The sequence below is a fragment of the Eucyclogobius newberryi genome, unplaced genomic scaffold (genome assembly GCF_026437365.1).
Source record: "Eucyclogobius newberryi isolate DKJ021-1_F unplaced genomic scaffold, fEucNew1.0.hap1 SCAF_14, whole genome shotgun sequence".
Classification (NCBI taxonomy): Eukaryota; Metazoa; Chordata; class Actinopteri; order Gobiiformes; family Gobiidae; genus Eucyclogobius; species Eucyclogobius newberryi.
Window position 1 is genome coordinate 31,601,503 of NW_027315768.1, and position 15,131 is coordinate 31,616,633.

At 46.1% G+C, this 15,131-nt stretch overlaps 1 protein-coding gene across 1 annotated transcript; it reads right to left on the reverse strand.

Annotated features, from left to right (window-relative positions):
• Window positions 1-189: 189 nt before the first annotated feature.
• sec22a (SEC22 homolog A, vesicle trafficking protein) lies at window positions 190-11,992 on the reverse strand. The gene is made up of 6 exons (XM_072444083.1): window positions 11,766-11,992; window positions 6,679-6,842; window positions 5,684-5,863; window positions 4,478-4,596; window positions 2,207-2,272; window positions 190-537 (listed from the first exon to the last, which is right to left on the reverse strand). Exons 1-6 carry the CDS (start codon window positions 11,945-11,947, stop codon window positions 337-339), a joined length of 912 nt encoding a protein of 303 aa, XP_072300184.1. The 5' UTR covers window positions 11,948-11,992; the 3' UTR covers window positions 190-336.
• Between the last annotated feature and the right edge of the window lie 3,139 nt (window positions 11,993-15,131).

Below are 15,131 nucleotides of genomic sequence, written 5' to 3' on the forward strand. Positions count from 1 at the left end.
ACATTTTCCAACTTTTTTTGTGCATTTCACTGGTCGTTTACGTGACATTCCCATGAACTACTGTGACGTCTTCTTTGGAGGATATGACTGAGAACGTGATATTTTCAAAAAGGTGGCGTGTGCGGGACTCTCGACGTAAAACACAGCTGCGATAGTTCCTTAAAAAACAACAAAAATCCAAATAATGTCCATTTAAACCCACATCTCTCTCGCTGCAGCAGGTCCTACTCCCAAAATCCACTCGATATGCGCTTCATTTTTTGCGTCGTCGTGGTAAAAGTACGGTGGTCTCGCTCGACCAAAAAGAGCGTCCGCGGCGGGTGAAGTGGGCGGCGGTCAGACGTTGTAGTCGGGCGCTTTGCCGATGGGCCGCCGCAGCCGTATCTGCAGCGTCATGAAGGCTGCGACGGCCACGTGGAACAGGATCTGCCACAGGTTCCGCAGCTCGTGCAGATACATGTTTGAGAGGCAGATGAGCGCCAACGACAGGAAGGACTTACTGTTCCTCCACACGGAAAAGTACGCAAACAGGCAACACTGCAAGAGAAGGAACGGGATGTAACCATTAGGACGGGTCTCTGTTTAAAGTCTCTGCGACAGGTAAAACTACACATTTCAGGTCTTTCCTTCCTGCTGCTGTCAGACTCTACAACAATCACTGTTAGCCCTGAACATGTGCAATACTGACTTAACCGTGCGCAATACTGACTTAACCGTGCGCAATACTGACATACTTTACGCAATAATGTCATATTCATGTGCATAGAACTGCTGTAAATAAGAGTGTTTACCACTATGATTAATACTATTTTAGCTTATTTTTCTTCTCTATTCCCTATTAAGAATATGAAAGGTTCTGTACACAGAGTTTTGTTTATAAAAGTTTTTTTTTTCTATTAAGAGTGTTATCTGTTCTTTTCTCCTGTATCTACTTGCGTTGCAACACCGGAATTTCCCCATGTGTGGCCAAATAAAGGCTTATCTTATTTCACTAAAACGCAGTGAACACAATTATATTTCAGATTTGACTCAACATTTTTGCCAGTTTGTCCCCAGTTTGACCATTTTTGTCAAGTTTATAACATCACTTCCTGGTTGGACGTGGGCGGCAGATCGCGTAGTTTGAGGTGATTCCGCAACTGTAACCTAGCAACCAGACTGTAAACAAGAGCCAAAATCTATTTAAATGACACAGCAGTTATGATTTGAAAACAATAATATCATGTAACTGCTTTATTTTGGTGAATGATGGTTTAAAGTGTCAGTTAAGTGTCAGTCTGAACCGTCTGTTTTCAATGGCACGTCGCCTTTTGATGACATCACAGAGGGATTTTGTTCTAGAACTCGGCTCTACTCATTTTAAAGTTTTTTTTTTCTAAATGTCTTCACAGACTGCGACTTCACGGATGTAAAACTCTGATATTTACCGCAGGTTCTACACCACCAAACAGAGTCATAATTAGAAAACGTGTGAGACCAGGTTAAAGTCGCACTATGCACTCTTTAATCTGCTTTGTAATTGTTGGGATTAAATTCTTTTGATTTAAACGACCATATCTTGTCTTGTTTTTCTCAATTATATTAGAATATAACAGTCCAAATGTGATTTATTTTTTCAGTCATGTCGGCCCTTAATAGTCGGTGCAGTTTGTGTCCATTTTAATGTGAAGTACAGACAGATTTTCCCATTCTTCACCCGTCAAAACAAAACTTATTTACCGTCAATGTATTTTGTAGAATGTCTGTCCAGATTATTCATGCATTTATATCATTTACATGTTATTCCACGTGAAAGTTCAGATTTACAAGCCTTAATAAAGGTTTAAATTCCGATGTTATAACGGTCGTTGCTTTGTTTTTATTATAATAAAATAAATCACTAATTCTAATTCCATGGTCTGATTATTGGACAACACTACGACAAAAGTACAGCCGCACAGATGATATTACCGCTAAAACAAACAAGTTTTTATATTTTAATGAGATGTGAACATGAACACATTCTGAGCAGCGGAGTGAACAGAATCTCTAGAACAACACGAGCTCCGTTTCCATCGTTCCCGTCGTTTGTCTGGGAGATTCGTCGCCGGCGTCGTCGCGCTGACACGTCTGAGAAGCTAAACGCCGTGTTTGCTCTCGCTCTCGCCGCCGCCGGCCGTGACAGGGCGACGACAGGCGTAAAGTGCTCCCGCCGCGCGCCACTGACCTGATAGATGCAGGCCGCCGTGCCCAGGAAGAAGGCCATCACGTAATTAAAGTCTTCGCCGTCGTTCTGCGGGAAAGAAAAAGACACAATTAACACAAACAAGGAGAAACCTGCCATTAGACTCTTTTATGTTTCCTGTCACAACAAAAGGCTAAAGCGCCGAGCGGTCGAGTGAACGCGACACACTGATGATGGTGAAACAGGAAGTCGGGTCGCGAGCGTCGGTGGATCGTTGTGCTGGAACGACTGAACTGTTACAACTCGTTTTATGATTAAAACTATTTAAAAGCTTAAGACTCAGAGCAACACCAAAACATAACTTTAGATTTATATTGTGTTTGTGTGGAAGACCAGGACTAAACCAGGACTAAACCAGGACAAAACCAGGACTAAAACAGGACTAAACCAGGACTAAAACAGGACTAAAACAGGACTAAAACAGGACTAAAACAGGACTAAACCAGGACTAAAACAGGACTAAAACAGGACTAAAACAGGACTAAAACAGGACTAAAGCAGGACTAAAACAGGACTAAAACAGGACTAAAACAGGACTAAAGCAGGTCCAAACCAGGACTAAACCAGGACTAAAGCAGGTCCAAACCAAGGCTGAACCAGGACTAAAACAGGACTAAACCAGGACTAAAGCAGGTCCAAACCAGGACTAAACCAGGACTAAAGCAGGTCCAAACCAAGGCTGAACCAGGACTAAAACAGGACTAAACCAGGACTAAACCAGGACTAAACGAGGACTAAACCAGGACTAAACGAGGACTAAACCAGGACTAAAGCAGGTCCAAACCAGGACTAAACCAGGACTAAACCAGGACTAAAGCAGGTCCAAACCAAGGCTGAACCAGGACTAAAACAGGACTAAACCAGGACTAAAACAGGACTAAACCAGGACTAAAACAGGACTAAAACAGGACTAAAACAGGACTAAAGCAGGACTAAAACAGGACTAAAACAGGACTAAACCAGGACTAAAACAGGACTAAAGCAGGTCCAAACCAGGACTAAACCAGGACTAAACCAGGACTAAAACAGGACTAAAACAGGACTAAAACAGGACTAAAGCAGGACTAAAACAGGACTAAAACAGGACTAAAACAGGACTAAAGCAGGTCCAAACCAAGGCTGAACCAGGACTAAAACAGGACTAAACCAGGACTAAAACAGGACTAAACGAGGACTAAACCAGGACTAAAGCAGGTCCAAACCAGGACTAAACCAGGACTAAACCAGGACTAAAGCAGGACTAAAACAGGACTAAAACAGGACTAAACCAGGACTAAAACAGGACTAAAGCAGGTCCAAACCAGGACTAAACCAGGACTAAACCAGGACTAAAGCAGGTCCAAACCAAGGCTGAACCAGGACTAAAACAGGACTAAACCAGGACTAAAACAGGACTAAACGAGGACTAAACCAGGACTAAACCAGGACTAAAACAGGACTAAAGCAGGTCCAAACCAGGACTAAACCAGGACTAAACCAGGACTAAAGCAGGTCCAAACCAAGGCTGAACCAGGACTAAACCAGGACTAAAACAGGACTAAACCAGGACTAAAACAGGACTAAAACAGGACTAAAACAGGACTAAAACAGGACTAAAACAGGACTAAAGCAGGTCCAAACCAGGACTAAACCAGGACTAAACCAGGACTAAAACAGGACTAAAACAGGACTAAACCAGGACTAAACCAGGACTAAAACAGGACTAAAACAGGACTAAAACAGGACTAAAACAGGACTAAACCAGGACTAAAACAGGACTAAAGCAGGTCCAAACCAGGACTAAACCAGGACTAAACCAGGACTAAAGCAGGTCCAAACCAAGGCTGAACCAGGACTAAAACAGGACTAAACCAGGACTAAAACAGGACTAAACGAGGACTAAACCAGGACTAAAGCAGGTCCAAACCAGGACTAAACCAGGACTAAACCAGGACTAAAGCAGGTCCAAACCAAGGCTGAACCAGGACTAAAACAGGACAAAACCAGGACTAAAACAGGACTAAACCAGGAATAAACCAGAGTTAAGCCAGGACTAAAGCAGGACTAAACCAGGACAAAACCAGGACTAAAACAGGACAAAAACAATAAAACCCGAGTAGTAAAAGTGGCAATGTGTTTGTAGAAACTGTGAGACCCAAACTCAAATCCTTGTGTGTGAAGTGAACCCTGAAGTTGAAGTAGTCTAATCCGTCCCCTTTTCTCCTTTAAACTCCGGCCTCTCACATGAGACCCCGCCCCACACGCAGCTCTGACCTGCAGGATGCTCTCGATGGCGTGGACCCCCCGGAGCAGGTTCAGGCCTCCACAGAGGACGGTGAGGACGCAGGAGACGATCCCCGACAGAGACGCCGGCTCCAGCATCTGCGTGGGAGCTGAGGAAGAGGACGAAACAACAACCGGTCAGTGACCTGCCGAGCCGAGGGGAGACCGTGACCCGCCGAGAGGGGAAACCGTGACCCGCCGAGAGGGGAAACCGTGACCCGCCGAGAGGGGAAACCGTGACCCGCCGAGAGGGGAAACCGTGACCCGCCGAGAGGGGAAACAGTGACCCGCCGAGAGGGGAAACAGTGACCCGCCGAGAGGGGAAACCGTGACCCGCCGAGAGGGGTAACCGTGACCCGCCGAGAGGGGTAACCGTGACCCGCCGAGAGGGGAAACAGTGACCCGCCGAGAGGGGTAACCGTGACCCGCCGAGAGGGGAAACCGTGACCCGCCGAGAGGGGAAACAGTGACCCGCCGAGAGGGGAAACAGTGACCCGCCGAGAGGGGAAACAGTGACCCGCCGAGAGGGGAAACAGTGACCCGCCGAGAGGGGTAACCGTGACCCGCCGAGAGGGGAAACAGTGACCCGCCGAGAGGGGTAACCGTGACCCGCCGAGAGGGGAAACCGTGACCCGCCGAGAGGGGAAACAGTGACCCGCCGAGAGGGGAAACCGTGACCCGCCGAGAGGGGAAACGGTGACCCGCCGAGAGGGGAAACAGTGACCCGCCGAGAGGGGTAACCGTGACCCGCCGAGAGGGGAAACAGTGACCCGCCGAGAGGGGAAACCGTGACCCGCCGAGAGGGGAAACAGTGACCCGCCGAGAGGGGAAACCGTGACCCGCCGAGAGGGGAAACAGTGACCCGCCGAGAGGGGAAACCGTGACCCGCCGAGAGGGGAAACCGTGACCCGCCGAGAGGGGAAACAGTGACCCGCCGAGAGGGGAAACCGTGACCCGCCGAGAGGGGTAACCGTGACCCGCCGAGAGGGGAAACAGTGACCCGCCGAGAGGGGTAACCGTGACCCGCCGAGAGGGGAAACCGTGACCCGCCGAGAGGGGAAACCGTGACCCGCCGAGAGGGGAAACCGTGACCCGCCGAGAGGGGAAACGGCTTTACCGAGGCCAGAGCGGCTTTACCGAGGCCAGAGCGGCTTTACCGAGGCCAGAGCGGCTTTACCGAGGCCAGAGCGGCTTTACCGATGCCGTTGTACTTGGCGGAGCTGCGTCTGCTGCAGCCGTTCAGCGCCTGCAGCTCGTCCGGTGAAAGCTGGTGCGGCGGCCTCAGTCGGATCTCCGTCTGCATGTCCGACAGGTTGAGCTTGGTGGACAGAGAGCGAGGGTTGTTGTAGCGCTGCTTCGTCTTCTGAATGAACGTGTCTGACGGAGGAGCAGAAAAAACACACGGACACGTCAAACCTACAGCGGGATAAAGCCAGTAAAAGCATATGATACAACGCCAGCAGAGACGATGCACTGCAGAGCGATTGGGCCTCAAAACTCCTGCCATGGACACACTAGATGGATACGAGGAGGCAGGCGAAAGGCAACTTCAAAGAAACAGAAGATACAAACCTCACCTCAACTGGGACAAAATGGAAATAAACGTCAGACAAATGGAAAAAACGATATTCAGATTCAAATTTGGAAATGTACAAATATAAACTTTGGACTAAATGGGACTTGACATTGTATTTATTATTATTATTATTATTATTATTATTATTATTATTATTTGTCATTATTTCTTTATCTATTATTTCATTATTATTTTGTCTAGCTCTCTGGTTCTGTTTCTTGTTTTTAATGGTGTATTAAAATTTAAAAAATATATATATAATTTAAAAACACCAGCAGAATTTAAGACTTAAGTATAAAGGTGTATTTTGTGACTCTACAGCCAAAATCTTATTGTTATATCAAGAAAAAAACATGACATAATGAATATTGAATGCTGAAATATATTCCTTTTTACCATGTATTAAATCATAATGACATCGGAAAGTACATTTTGTGTCTTTTTTCTGTAAATACTTTGCTTTCTTTCTCTTTCTTTTTTTCCTTTTCCTTTACTATGGTACAGCGTAAAACACATACTTTGCAGACCTACAACTACAGTAGGCGGCGGTAAATGCACCTTCCTCTCGGTCACATGATCAGACGCTCTCGCTCTTCAAACCCGACTTCCGACTCACCGAACTCGATGAAGGAGTACGGCCGCACGACGCCGCCGATCCTCTTGGAGTCGTAGGTGACGATGAACTCTCGCTGCAGCTCGTCCAGGAAGCAGAAGGCCAGGACGTTGGGGTAGCTGGCGGCGCACACCATGAGGTATCCCACGCCCAGGGAGCTGGTGAAACTGGAACACAGACACAGAGGGCGTGGTTACACGTTCACACCGCGAGGGTCTCCACACCACACCGCGAGGGTCTCCACACCACACCGCGAGGGTCTCCACACCGCGAGGGTCTCCACACCACACCGCGAGGGTCTCCACACCACACCGCGAGGGTCTCCACACCACACCGCGAGGGTCTCCACACCACACCGCGAGGGTCTCCACACCGCGAGGGTCTCCACACCACACCGCGAGGGTCTCCACACCGCGAGGGTCTCCACACCGCGAGGGTCTCCACACCGCGAGGGTCTCCACACCACACCGCGAGGGTCTCCACACCGCGAGGGTCTCCACACCGCGGCGCTTTGAAGTGTCTTGTGTATGAATTGTGCTCTACGAATAAACTTGTCTTGGACGTGAATGAGGCTGATTTATTTGGCATTAGCAGACGTGTCAGTGAGTCGTGGTTTACACTGGACACACTTTATTGACCTTAGGCTGTTCATGCATTTACACGAGCAGAGGGAAAATGACTTTGTTTGGGCATTTCTAAACTTTATCATCGACGCAGAAAAAGAAAATTGTGCCGTGACCTGGTTTAGACCTAGTTTAGACCTGGTTTAGACCTGGTTTAGACCTGGTTTAGACCTGGTTTAGACCTGGTTTAGACCTGGTTTAGACCTGGTTTAGACCTGGTTTAGACCTAGTTTAGACCTAGTTTAGACCTGGTTTAGACCTGGTTTAGACCTGGTTTAGACCTGGTTTAGTCCTAGTTTAGTCCTGGTTTAGACCTGGTTTAGACCTGGTTTAGACCTAGTTTAGACCTGGTTTAGACCTGGTTTAGACCTGGTTTAGACCTGGTTCAGACCTAGTTTAGACCTAGTTCAGACCTAGTTCAGACCTAGTTCAGACCTAGTTTAGACCTAGTTTAGACCTGGTTTAGACCTGGTTTAGACCTGGTTTAGACCTGGTTTAGTCCTAGTTTAGTCCTGGTTTAGACCTGGTTTAGACCTGGTTTAGACCTAGTTTAGACCTGGTTTAGACCTGGTTTAGACCTGGTTTAGACCTGGTTCAGACCTAGTTTAGACCTAGTTCAGACCTAGTTCAGACCTAGTTTAGACCTAGTTTAGACCTAGTTTAACCTAGTTTAGACCTTGTTTGATGCATCTCTTTTCTGGCGCCCTCTGCCTGCAGTGGTTGGAGTGACCAATGGCGCAGACTGGCAGCCACATGAGTCGTTCAGCCCCAGGGCAGCTGTGGCATGTATCTGGTATAATCAAAGCCCTCTCAGTTTGTTGGTTATGGCGTGATAATAAACGGTCATAACGCTCCGTCTTATCGGAGCAAAACCAACAGGATCTGATTAGGATGATGAAAGCGTTAGTGACATTTACACCTACTACAGCTTAATTAAACATTCAATTATGTCTGTATCGCTATTAGGCCTGCAGTGGATAAACCAAGCACAAATTACCTCCCCAGATACAAAGTCCTCAGTATTATCAGAGAAAGCTCAAGGTGCAGAAAATGAAGGCAGGTTATCAGACGAGTGGAACACGGAAAAGGCCGGGCGTGAAATATGAAGGCAAACAATGAAACGGGATTATAACCAGGTGGAAGAATAAAGAGAGAAGAGAGGGAAATGTGAGCGTGAAAGATACAAAGACTTAAGTGGAAAGAAGAGACAGAGGCTGCACATTGTGGTCACATTCATGTAGAGCAGAAGATGTTGTGTGGGAAATACTGTTGTTTGAGTGATGCCAAATTTGGATATTGAGTAACATGTTGTTAAAAATAAACTAAAGACAGAAATAAATCCTGTAATCTCCCAGACAAAGGGTATAAAGTGATGTTTCTGCCCCTTCGTGGTTCATTTTATAGTCAATTCATGTTTTGTGCGACATTTGAAGCTCAAACAAGACATTTGCAGCCACATTGGTTTAGACCCGGCGTAGGACCTGGTTTAGACCCGGTTTAGACCTGGATTGGACCCGGTTTGGACCCGGATTGGACCCGGTTTGGACCTGGATTGGATCTGGATTGGACCCGGTATAGGACCTGGTTTAGACCCGGTTTAGACCTGAATTGGACCCGGTTTGGACCCGGTTTGGACCTGGATTGGACCCGGTTTAGGACCTGGATTGGACCCGGTATAGGACCTGGATTGGACCCGAATTGGACCCGGTTTGGACCCGGTTTGGACCCGGTTTGGACCTGGATTGGACCCGGTTTAGGACCTGGGTTGGACCCGGTATAGGACCTGGATTGGACCTGGATTGGACCCGGTTTAGGACCCGGTATAGGACCCGGTATAGGACCTGGATTGGACCCGGTATAGGACCTGGATTGGACCCGGTATAGGACCTGGATTGGACCTGGATTGGACCCGGTATAGGACCTGGGTTGGACCCGGTATAGGACCTGGATTGGACCCGGTTTAGGACCCGGTTTAGGACCCGGTATAGGACCTGGTATAGGACCTGGATTGGACCCGGGTTAGGACCTGGATTGGACCCGGTATAGGACCTGGATTGGACCTGGATTGGACCCGGTATAGGACCTGGATTGGACCTGGATTGGACCCGGTTTAGGACCTGGGTTGGACCCGGTATAGGACCTGGATTGGACCCGGTTTAGGACCCGGTTTAGGACCCGGTATAGGACCTGGTATAGGACCTGGATTGGACCCGGGTTAGGACCTGGATTGGACCTGGATTGGACCCGGTTTAGGACCCGGTATAGGACCCGGTATAGGACCTGGATTGGACCCGGTATAGGACCTGGATTGGACCCGGTTTAGGACCTGGATTGGACCCGGTATAGGACCTGGGTTGGACCCGGTATAGGACCTGGATTGGACCCGGTTTAGGACCCGGTTTAGGACCCGGTATAGGACCTGGTATAGGACCTGGTATAGGACCTGGATTGGACCCGGGTTAGGACCTGGATTGGACCCGGGTTAGGACCTGGATTGGACCCGGTTTAGGACCCGGTTTAGGACCCGGTATAGGACCTGGTATAGGACCTGGATTGGACCCGGGTTAGGACCTGGATTGGACCTGGATTGGACCCGGTTTAGGACCCGGTATAGGACCCGGTATAGGACCTGGATTGGACCCTGTATAGGACCTGGATTGGACCCGGTTTAGGACCTGGATTGGACCCGGTATAGGACCTGGATTGGACCCGGTATAGGACCTGGATTGGACCCGGTATAGGACCTGGATTGGACCTGGATTGGACCCGGTATAGGACCTGGGTTGGACCCGGTATAGGACCTGGATTGGACCCGGTTTAGGACCCGGTTTAGGACCCGGTATAGGACCTGGTATAGGACCTGGATTGGACCCGGGTTAGGACCTGGATTGGACCCGGTATAGGACCTGGATTGGACCTGGATTGGACCCGGTATAGGACCTGGATTGGACCTGGATTGGACCCGGTTTAGGACCTGGATTGGACCCGGTTTAGGACCCGGTTTAGGACCCGGTATAGGACCTGGGTTGGACCCGGTATAGGACCTGGATTGGACCCGGTTTAGGACCCGGTTTAGGACCCGGTATAGGACCTGGTATAGGACCTGGATTGGACCCGGGTTAGGACCTGGATTGGACCCAGTTTAGGACCTGGATTGGACCCGGTTTAGGACCTGGATTGGACCCGGTTTAGGACCTGGATTGGACCCGGTTTAGGACCTGGATTGGACCCGGTTTAGGACCTGGATTGGACCTGCAGATTGGCAGCCACACAGTCATTCTGCCCCAGGGCAGCCCTTCAGAGCAGGTCTTGTTTTGTCCGTGCCAGATGTAAACACGGGGGAATAAAATACTTGAGATCTTGTCTCATTCCTCTCGATTACGAGACAAAAGTCAAAGTAAAAGAAAAGGTTTGTTTCTGATGAAGCAGATTGTTCTCGTCGTCTCAAGGACTCGTGCATCAAACAGACTTGACGCTGGGACGTGAATAAAGTGGTTTTGACTGGCTTTCATGTCTTTGTCCTTGATCTAACAGAGATTCATTAACAGTGAACAAATCAAACATGGCAAGTTTACGCAGCGGCTGGAAACACAGCCCAGGAAATCCACATCACTTTACGTCAACGGCAACACATGACTCCAGACTTCAGTCAAGTTTAGAGCTGAAGCTAAAACTTTTAACAACTGATTTCTATGCACAATTATAATAAATAAATTATATTTGAATATTTTGAAACAAATAAGAGAAATTGAAATCAACTAAAACTGCTCATAATAAACTTCATATTGTGGATTCAAACTTGACCTTCAGGGTTTTCATGAATGAATCATGAAATAAATAAATAAATAAATAAAGTCATTGTTCAGGATGTAATGATATGCAAATCTCACAGTACGATAGATCACGATATTCTTCTTACGGTACGATGTTTACTGCGATACTGTAAAGTGAAGTAACTGAACTGTAGAGACACTACTTTGAAGTCTTGTATAATAAGTGAATAAACTCCATCTTATCCAAAGAATTAAAGTATAAACGAGCTAAACAATTATTTCTTCAAGTTGTTTGCACGGAAACAAAGAAAAAGATCTTAATCTATTTCAGCCCCAGATGTTTTAATCCGGCCCCTCACAAGATTTTAATTAACATTTTTAATTGTTTTCGCTATTTACCATGTGTCTGCACTAGTGTTCTTAATAAAGATTAGATTAAATGAAAGGTGCAGGGGGCAGTAGAGAGCTACTAAAGAGAAAATAACAGAGTCCTCTAAACATTCTAACTGTCTGTGTCAAAGCCAGAGCAGAGTCATGTTGGATCGTCTCACTCGGATAAACTCTGTGTTTCCTGAGTTTCCGAGAACGAATTCCGAGCTGTGAGAGTGTTTCCTGTGTGAATTCACCCGTCAGAAAACCTGAGCCCCAGATGGACCCGACTCCCCCATCATGCAAAGCGCCCGCGTGGACCTACTTGACGTTGTAGGAGCCCGACTTGAGGCTGCAGCGGTCCGGGAGCTGGCTGAGCTTCTTGGACAGGGTCTTGAGGTGCCTCTTGGTCTCCTGCAGCTCGGGGTCCTGCTCGTAGTCCGTGGAGGCCGAGAGAGGGAGGCCGTCCTTGACTCGCACCACCGAGGCGAAGACCACCGTCGACATGTTTGACCCCGGGACGGACAACTACATCCAGGAGCGGTGGAGCGGCCTGGGGGACGCAAGAGGGGGACGCAGCAGGAGGACGCAATCGGACCAGGTTTAGAGGATATTTATGGTAAATTAAGACATCTTTAATAGGTTTGTTTTTAATTATACATACGATATACAATTGAATGCATTTATATGTCTTGCACTAGCATCTAACAGAATTCAGGGTTGTTCTAAGACAGTTTTCTAAAGGAAATTACAACGCAACATGTCCCGGAGCTACTAATGCAAAAGGTTATAAAGTGCTTGAACAGAATATTAAAGCGACGGCTTTACATGGAACTAAATACGGCTGCAACTGAACATTATGCAGCAAATCAACTAATTCAATTCATGTGGAAATGTTTTTAAATCAAACAATTTGTCACTGCATTGTAAAAGGCCTGATGGGAATATTTTCTGACAAAGTATGTCAAGCGCTCGTGTTACTTCTGTGATTATTGAACAAGTCCAAGTGATAAAACCTTTATAAATTGAAAAGATAACGATTATAATATTAATTATTCCGGTTGAGGATGATTTGAATAATGGAACAGCTGTGATTCTATTCTAAAAAACAAAAAATCAATTGCGAGTTTGGCTGGAATACAATTTATAACATAATATTTATTAATATTCATGTTTCCTTCTAGCAAATTAATAATCAGAAACATAAAAGTTCTAAAAGCCCAATTTTAACCAACATACAATGAAAACAGCTGATTATGACAACACAACATGGGCTCAACTAATCAATAATACAATGATTTAGAGATGACAAAAGAGCAAAAATAAAGCAGAGAAACGCGCCTTTGTCAATATATTTGTGCTGACTAAATATTTCCCTAAAACCCTGTGTTTCTTGCACTGATCTCAAGTGTAAACATGACTCATTTACACGATCCAAACATCTTTATATCTATTTCTAGAACCACGGACAGCTCCAAAAGAGGAGAGACTCTGGAGAAAGACCAGTTATTTATATAAACTAATGTCTCTTAAGTGCATTTTAGTGTTTGCACAACATCATCTTCAGCAAAGTGAAGATAATAATACACAGTTTATTGTACGAACTGATTAGTTTGTCATTTGGACTGATGCTAATGACTAGAAGATTAAAAACATACAAGAAAGCACGAATTAAATGGTCTTTTTGGACACTGCTTTGGCACAAATCTCAGCTCACATTTGTCTTTAATTAATGCAAATCAACAGTAGTTAAATTGACATTGAACTATTAACGATAACACCTTTTCATAATAGCATTTCGCCTTAGCCAGCGTTAGCATCGTTTTAGCATTATTTTTGAACACGTTTACGTAAATATCCACAACCATCACGTTTGTTCTGAGTAAATGCGTGTTCTGTTTAATAGTTCTTACCTTTAAATCACGTAAAAGTTCATACGTGTTGAAATAAAAGCAGGTTTTTAGCACGTATGCTAACGTAGCGGCTAGCTCGCACGGCTAACAAACACAGCGCTGAGGACTGCACGTTTACGTGGCTGTCGCGCGGTGCATTGTGGGTGGAGCCCTCAGCAGCGGCGCAGGCGCAGTTGTGGGCGTTAGTTTTGTGATTTTTACAGTAAAATAAGATGGATTACAGCACATTTTTGGGTAAATAATTGATTTGGTGTACTATTTATTAAAATGTTAAAGCAAACGTAGGTTCCACAAACTATTTATAAGCCCTTGAGCAGTGGTTTTCTAACTTTTCACACCATGTTGTTCCACCCAAACATAATATTTGGCCTTCAGAGTACTAATACAAGTACAAGACTTTAAAAAGCATAAATTAGAGCTAATTATGACCTTAAATGAGACCAAACTATATCTAAAATGAGATAACCTTTGAGAAGACATTTCTACTTGATGATTAACCAAAACATTGAAATATAGTACACTCAAACTGCAGAAGGCCCCTAACAGAGACTTTTGTTTTGTAGATAAGATATACAAAATCGATTTTTCTTTTCTTAGCCTTTTTATTGATTTTCAAATATGCCCACCTTTATTTAACACAAACAGTCTTGACCGAGACAAAGTATTAAAGGCACATGATGCAACTTTTCTCCTGCTTTTCTCTGGAATAAAATGTATGGAATAAAACAGATGCATTTATTGCTCAATACCTTGCAAAGTCAAACATTCTCACGGTGAGCGCCTCTCTCCACAGACCTGACCTGTAACTCAGCCCGACGTCTCCATGGAGGTAGGTTAGTGTAACGCCCGGGGCAACGCCGTACTGTGGAGCATTCCTGGCCAAGCATTACAATAGAGACACAATTGTGCTCCATAATTAACAATAAGAATGCGCTGCACTTCAGGCGTGGTTATGAGTTGAAACCGTCTTCATGCGAACTTGAGCGTGGCGTTATAGTGTCGTGTGGGACCAGATCTTTAGAACGCTCCTCAAACCGTCCGTCCTCTTCTCTCCGTTACATAATTTTGTTCCTAAACTTTTGTGCATCATAACTTTGTCCCGCGTCGCTACTAAACTATTCTCTCAGAAACGGGCTCTAACCCGCAGCCTCGCGCCAGGACACTCGTTTGAAGTCAAAAATGTAAAAAAGAAAAAAAAAAAACGACATAAAAAATGAATCGTGTTTTCCCAGTTCCGTGCAAAGCGTTGGAGTGGAAATAGGCCAATCGTTATTAGCATCCGCAATTCCCCCCCGATCCTTATGTTGTTGCTCCGTTAAATTGCCTTTTGGAAATGAGAGCGGTGCAGAGCGGAGACGGTTTGTGGATTCATCCGTCAGGGCCCAAGCAATCTCCCACAGGCAAAGTAATGCGTTGACCTCCGCGGACCTCTTTGCTGCCCCCCACAGGCCCGAGTGAGTCATACGTATACGTTTTCGCTCGCCGCTGTGCGCTCGCGTCGCTCTCAAATGTTTTTATTTTCCTGAAAACAGAATGGATTCAGCAGCATCGCGTCACCATTTGAGAACAAAGACATAAATACATAAAATCGCTGCAGCGCGTCATAGTTTGGAGTAGCACTTTGTTGTGAGGAAGTTTACAGAGTGGACCTTAAAATGCAGGTGGAAATCAGCATTTTAGAAGTCAGCATATGCCTCTTTTATGAAGTCATTTTAGATCAATAGGGTCTTTATTGTCGCCATGGGGCCTGGAGCTGGTCAGGACTCCAAGTGGACCTC

Excerpts from the sequence above, each read along its gene's own strand:
- sec22a (XM_072444083.1), bottom strand. The coding sequence starts at position 11,947 with ATGTCGACGGTGGTCTTCGCCTCGGTGGTGCGAGTCAAGGACGGCCTC. Across the intron at positions 4,597-5,683 it reads CGCCAAGTACAACGGCATCG|CTCCCACGCAGATGCTGGAG; the intron begins GTAAAGCCGCTC and ends CCTCTTCCTCAG. Across the intron at positions 538-2,206 it reads CGGCGGCCTGCATCTATCAG|TGTTGCCTGTTTGCGTACTT; the intron begins GTCAGTGGCGCG and ends CTTCTCTTGCAG.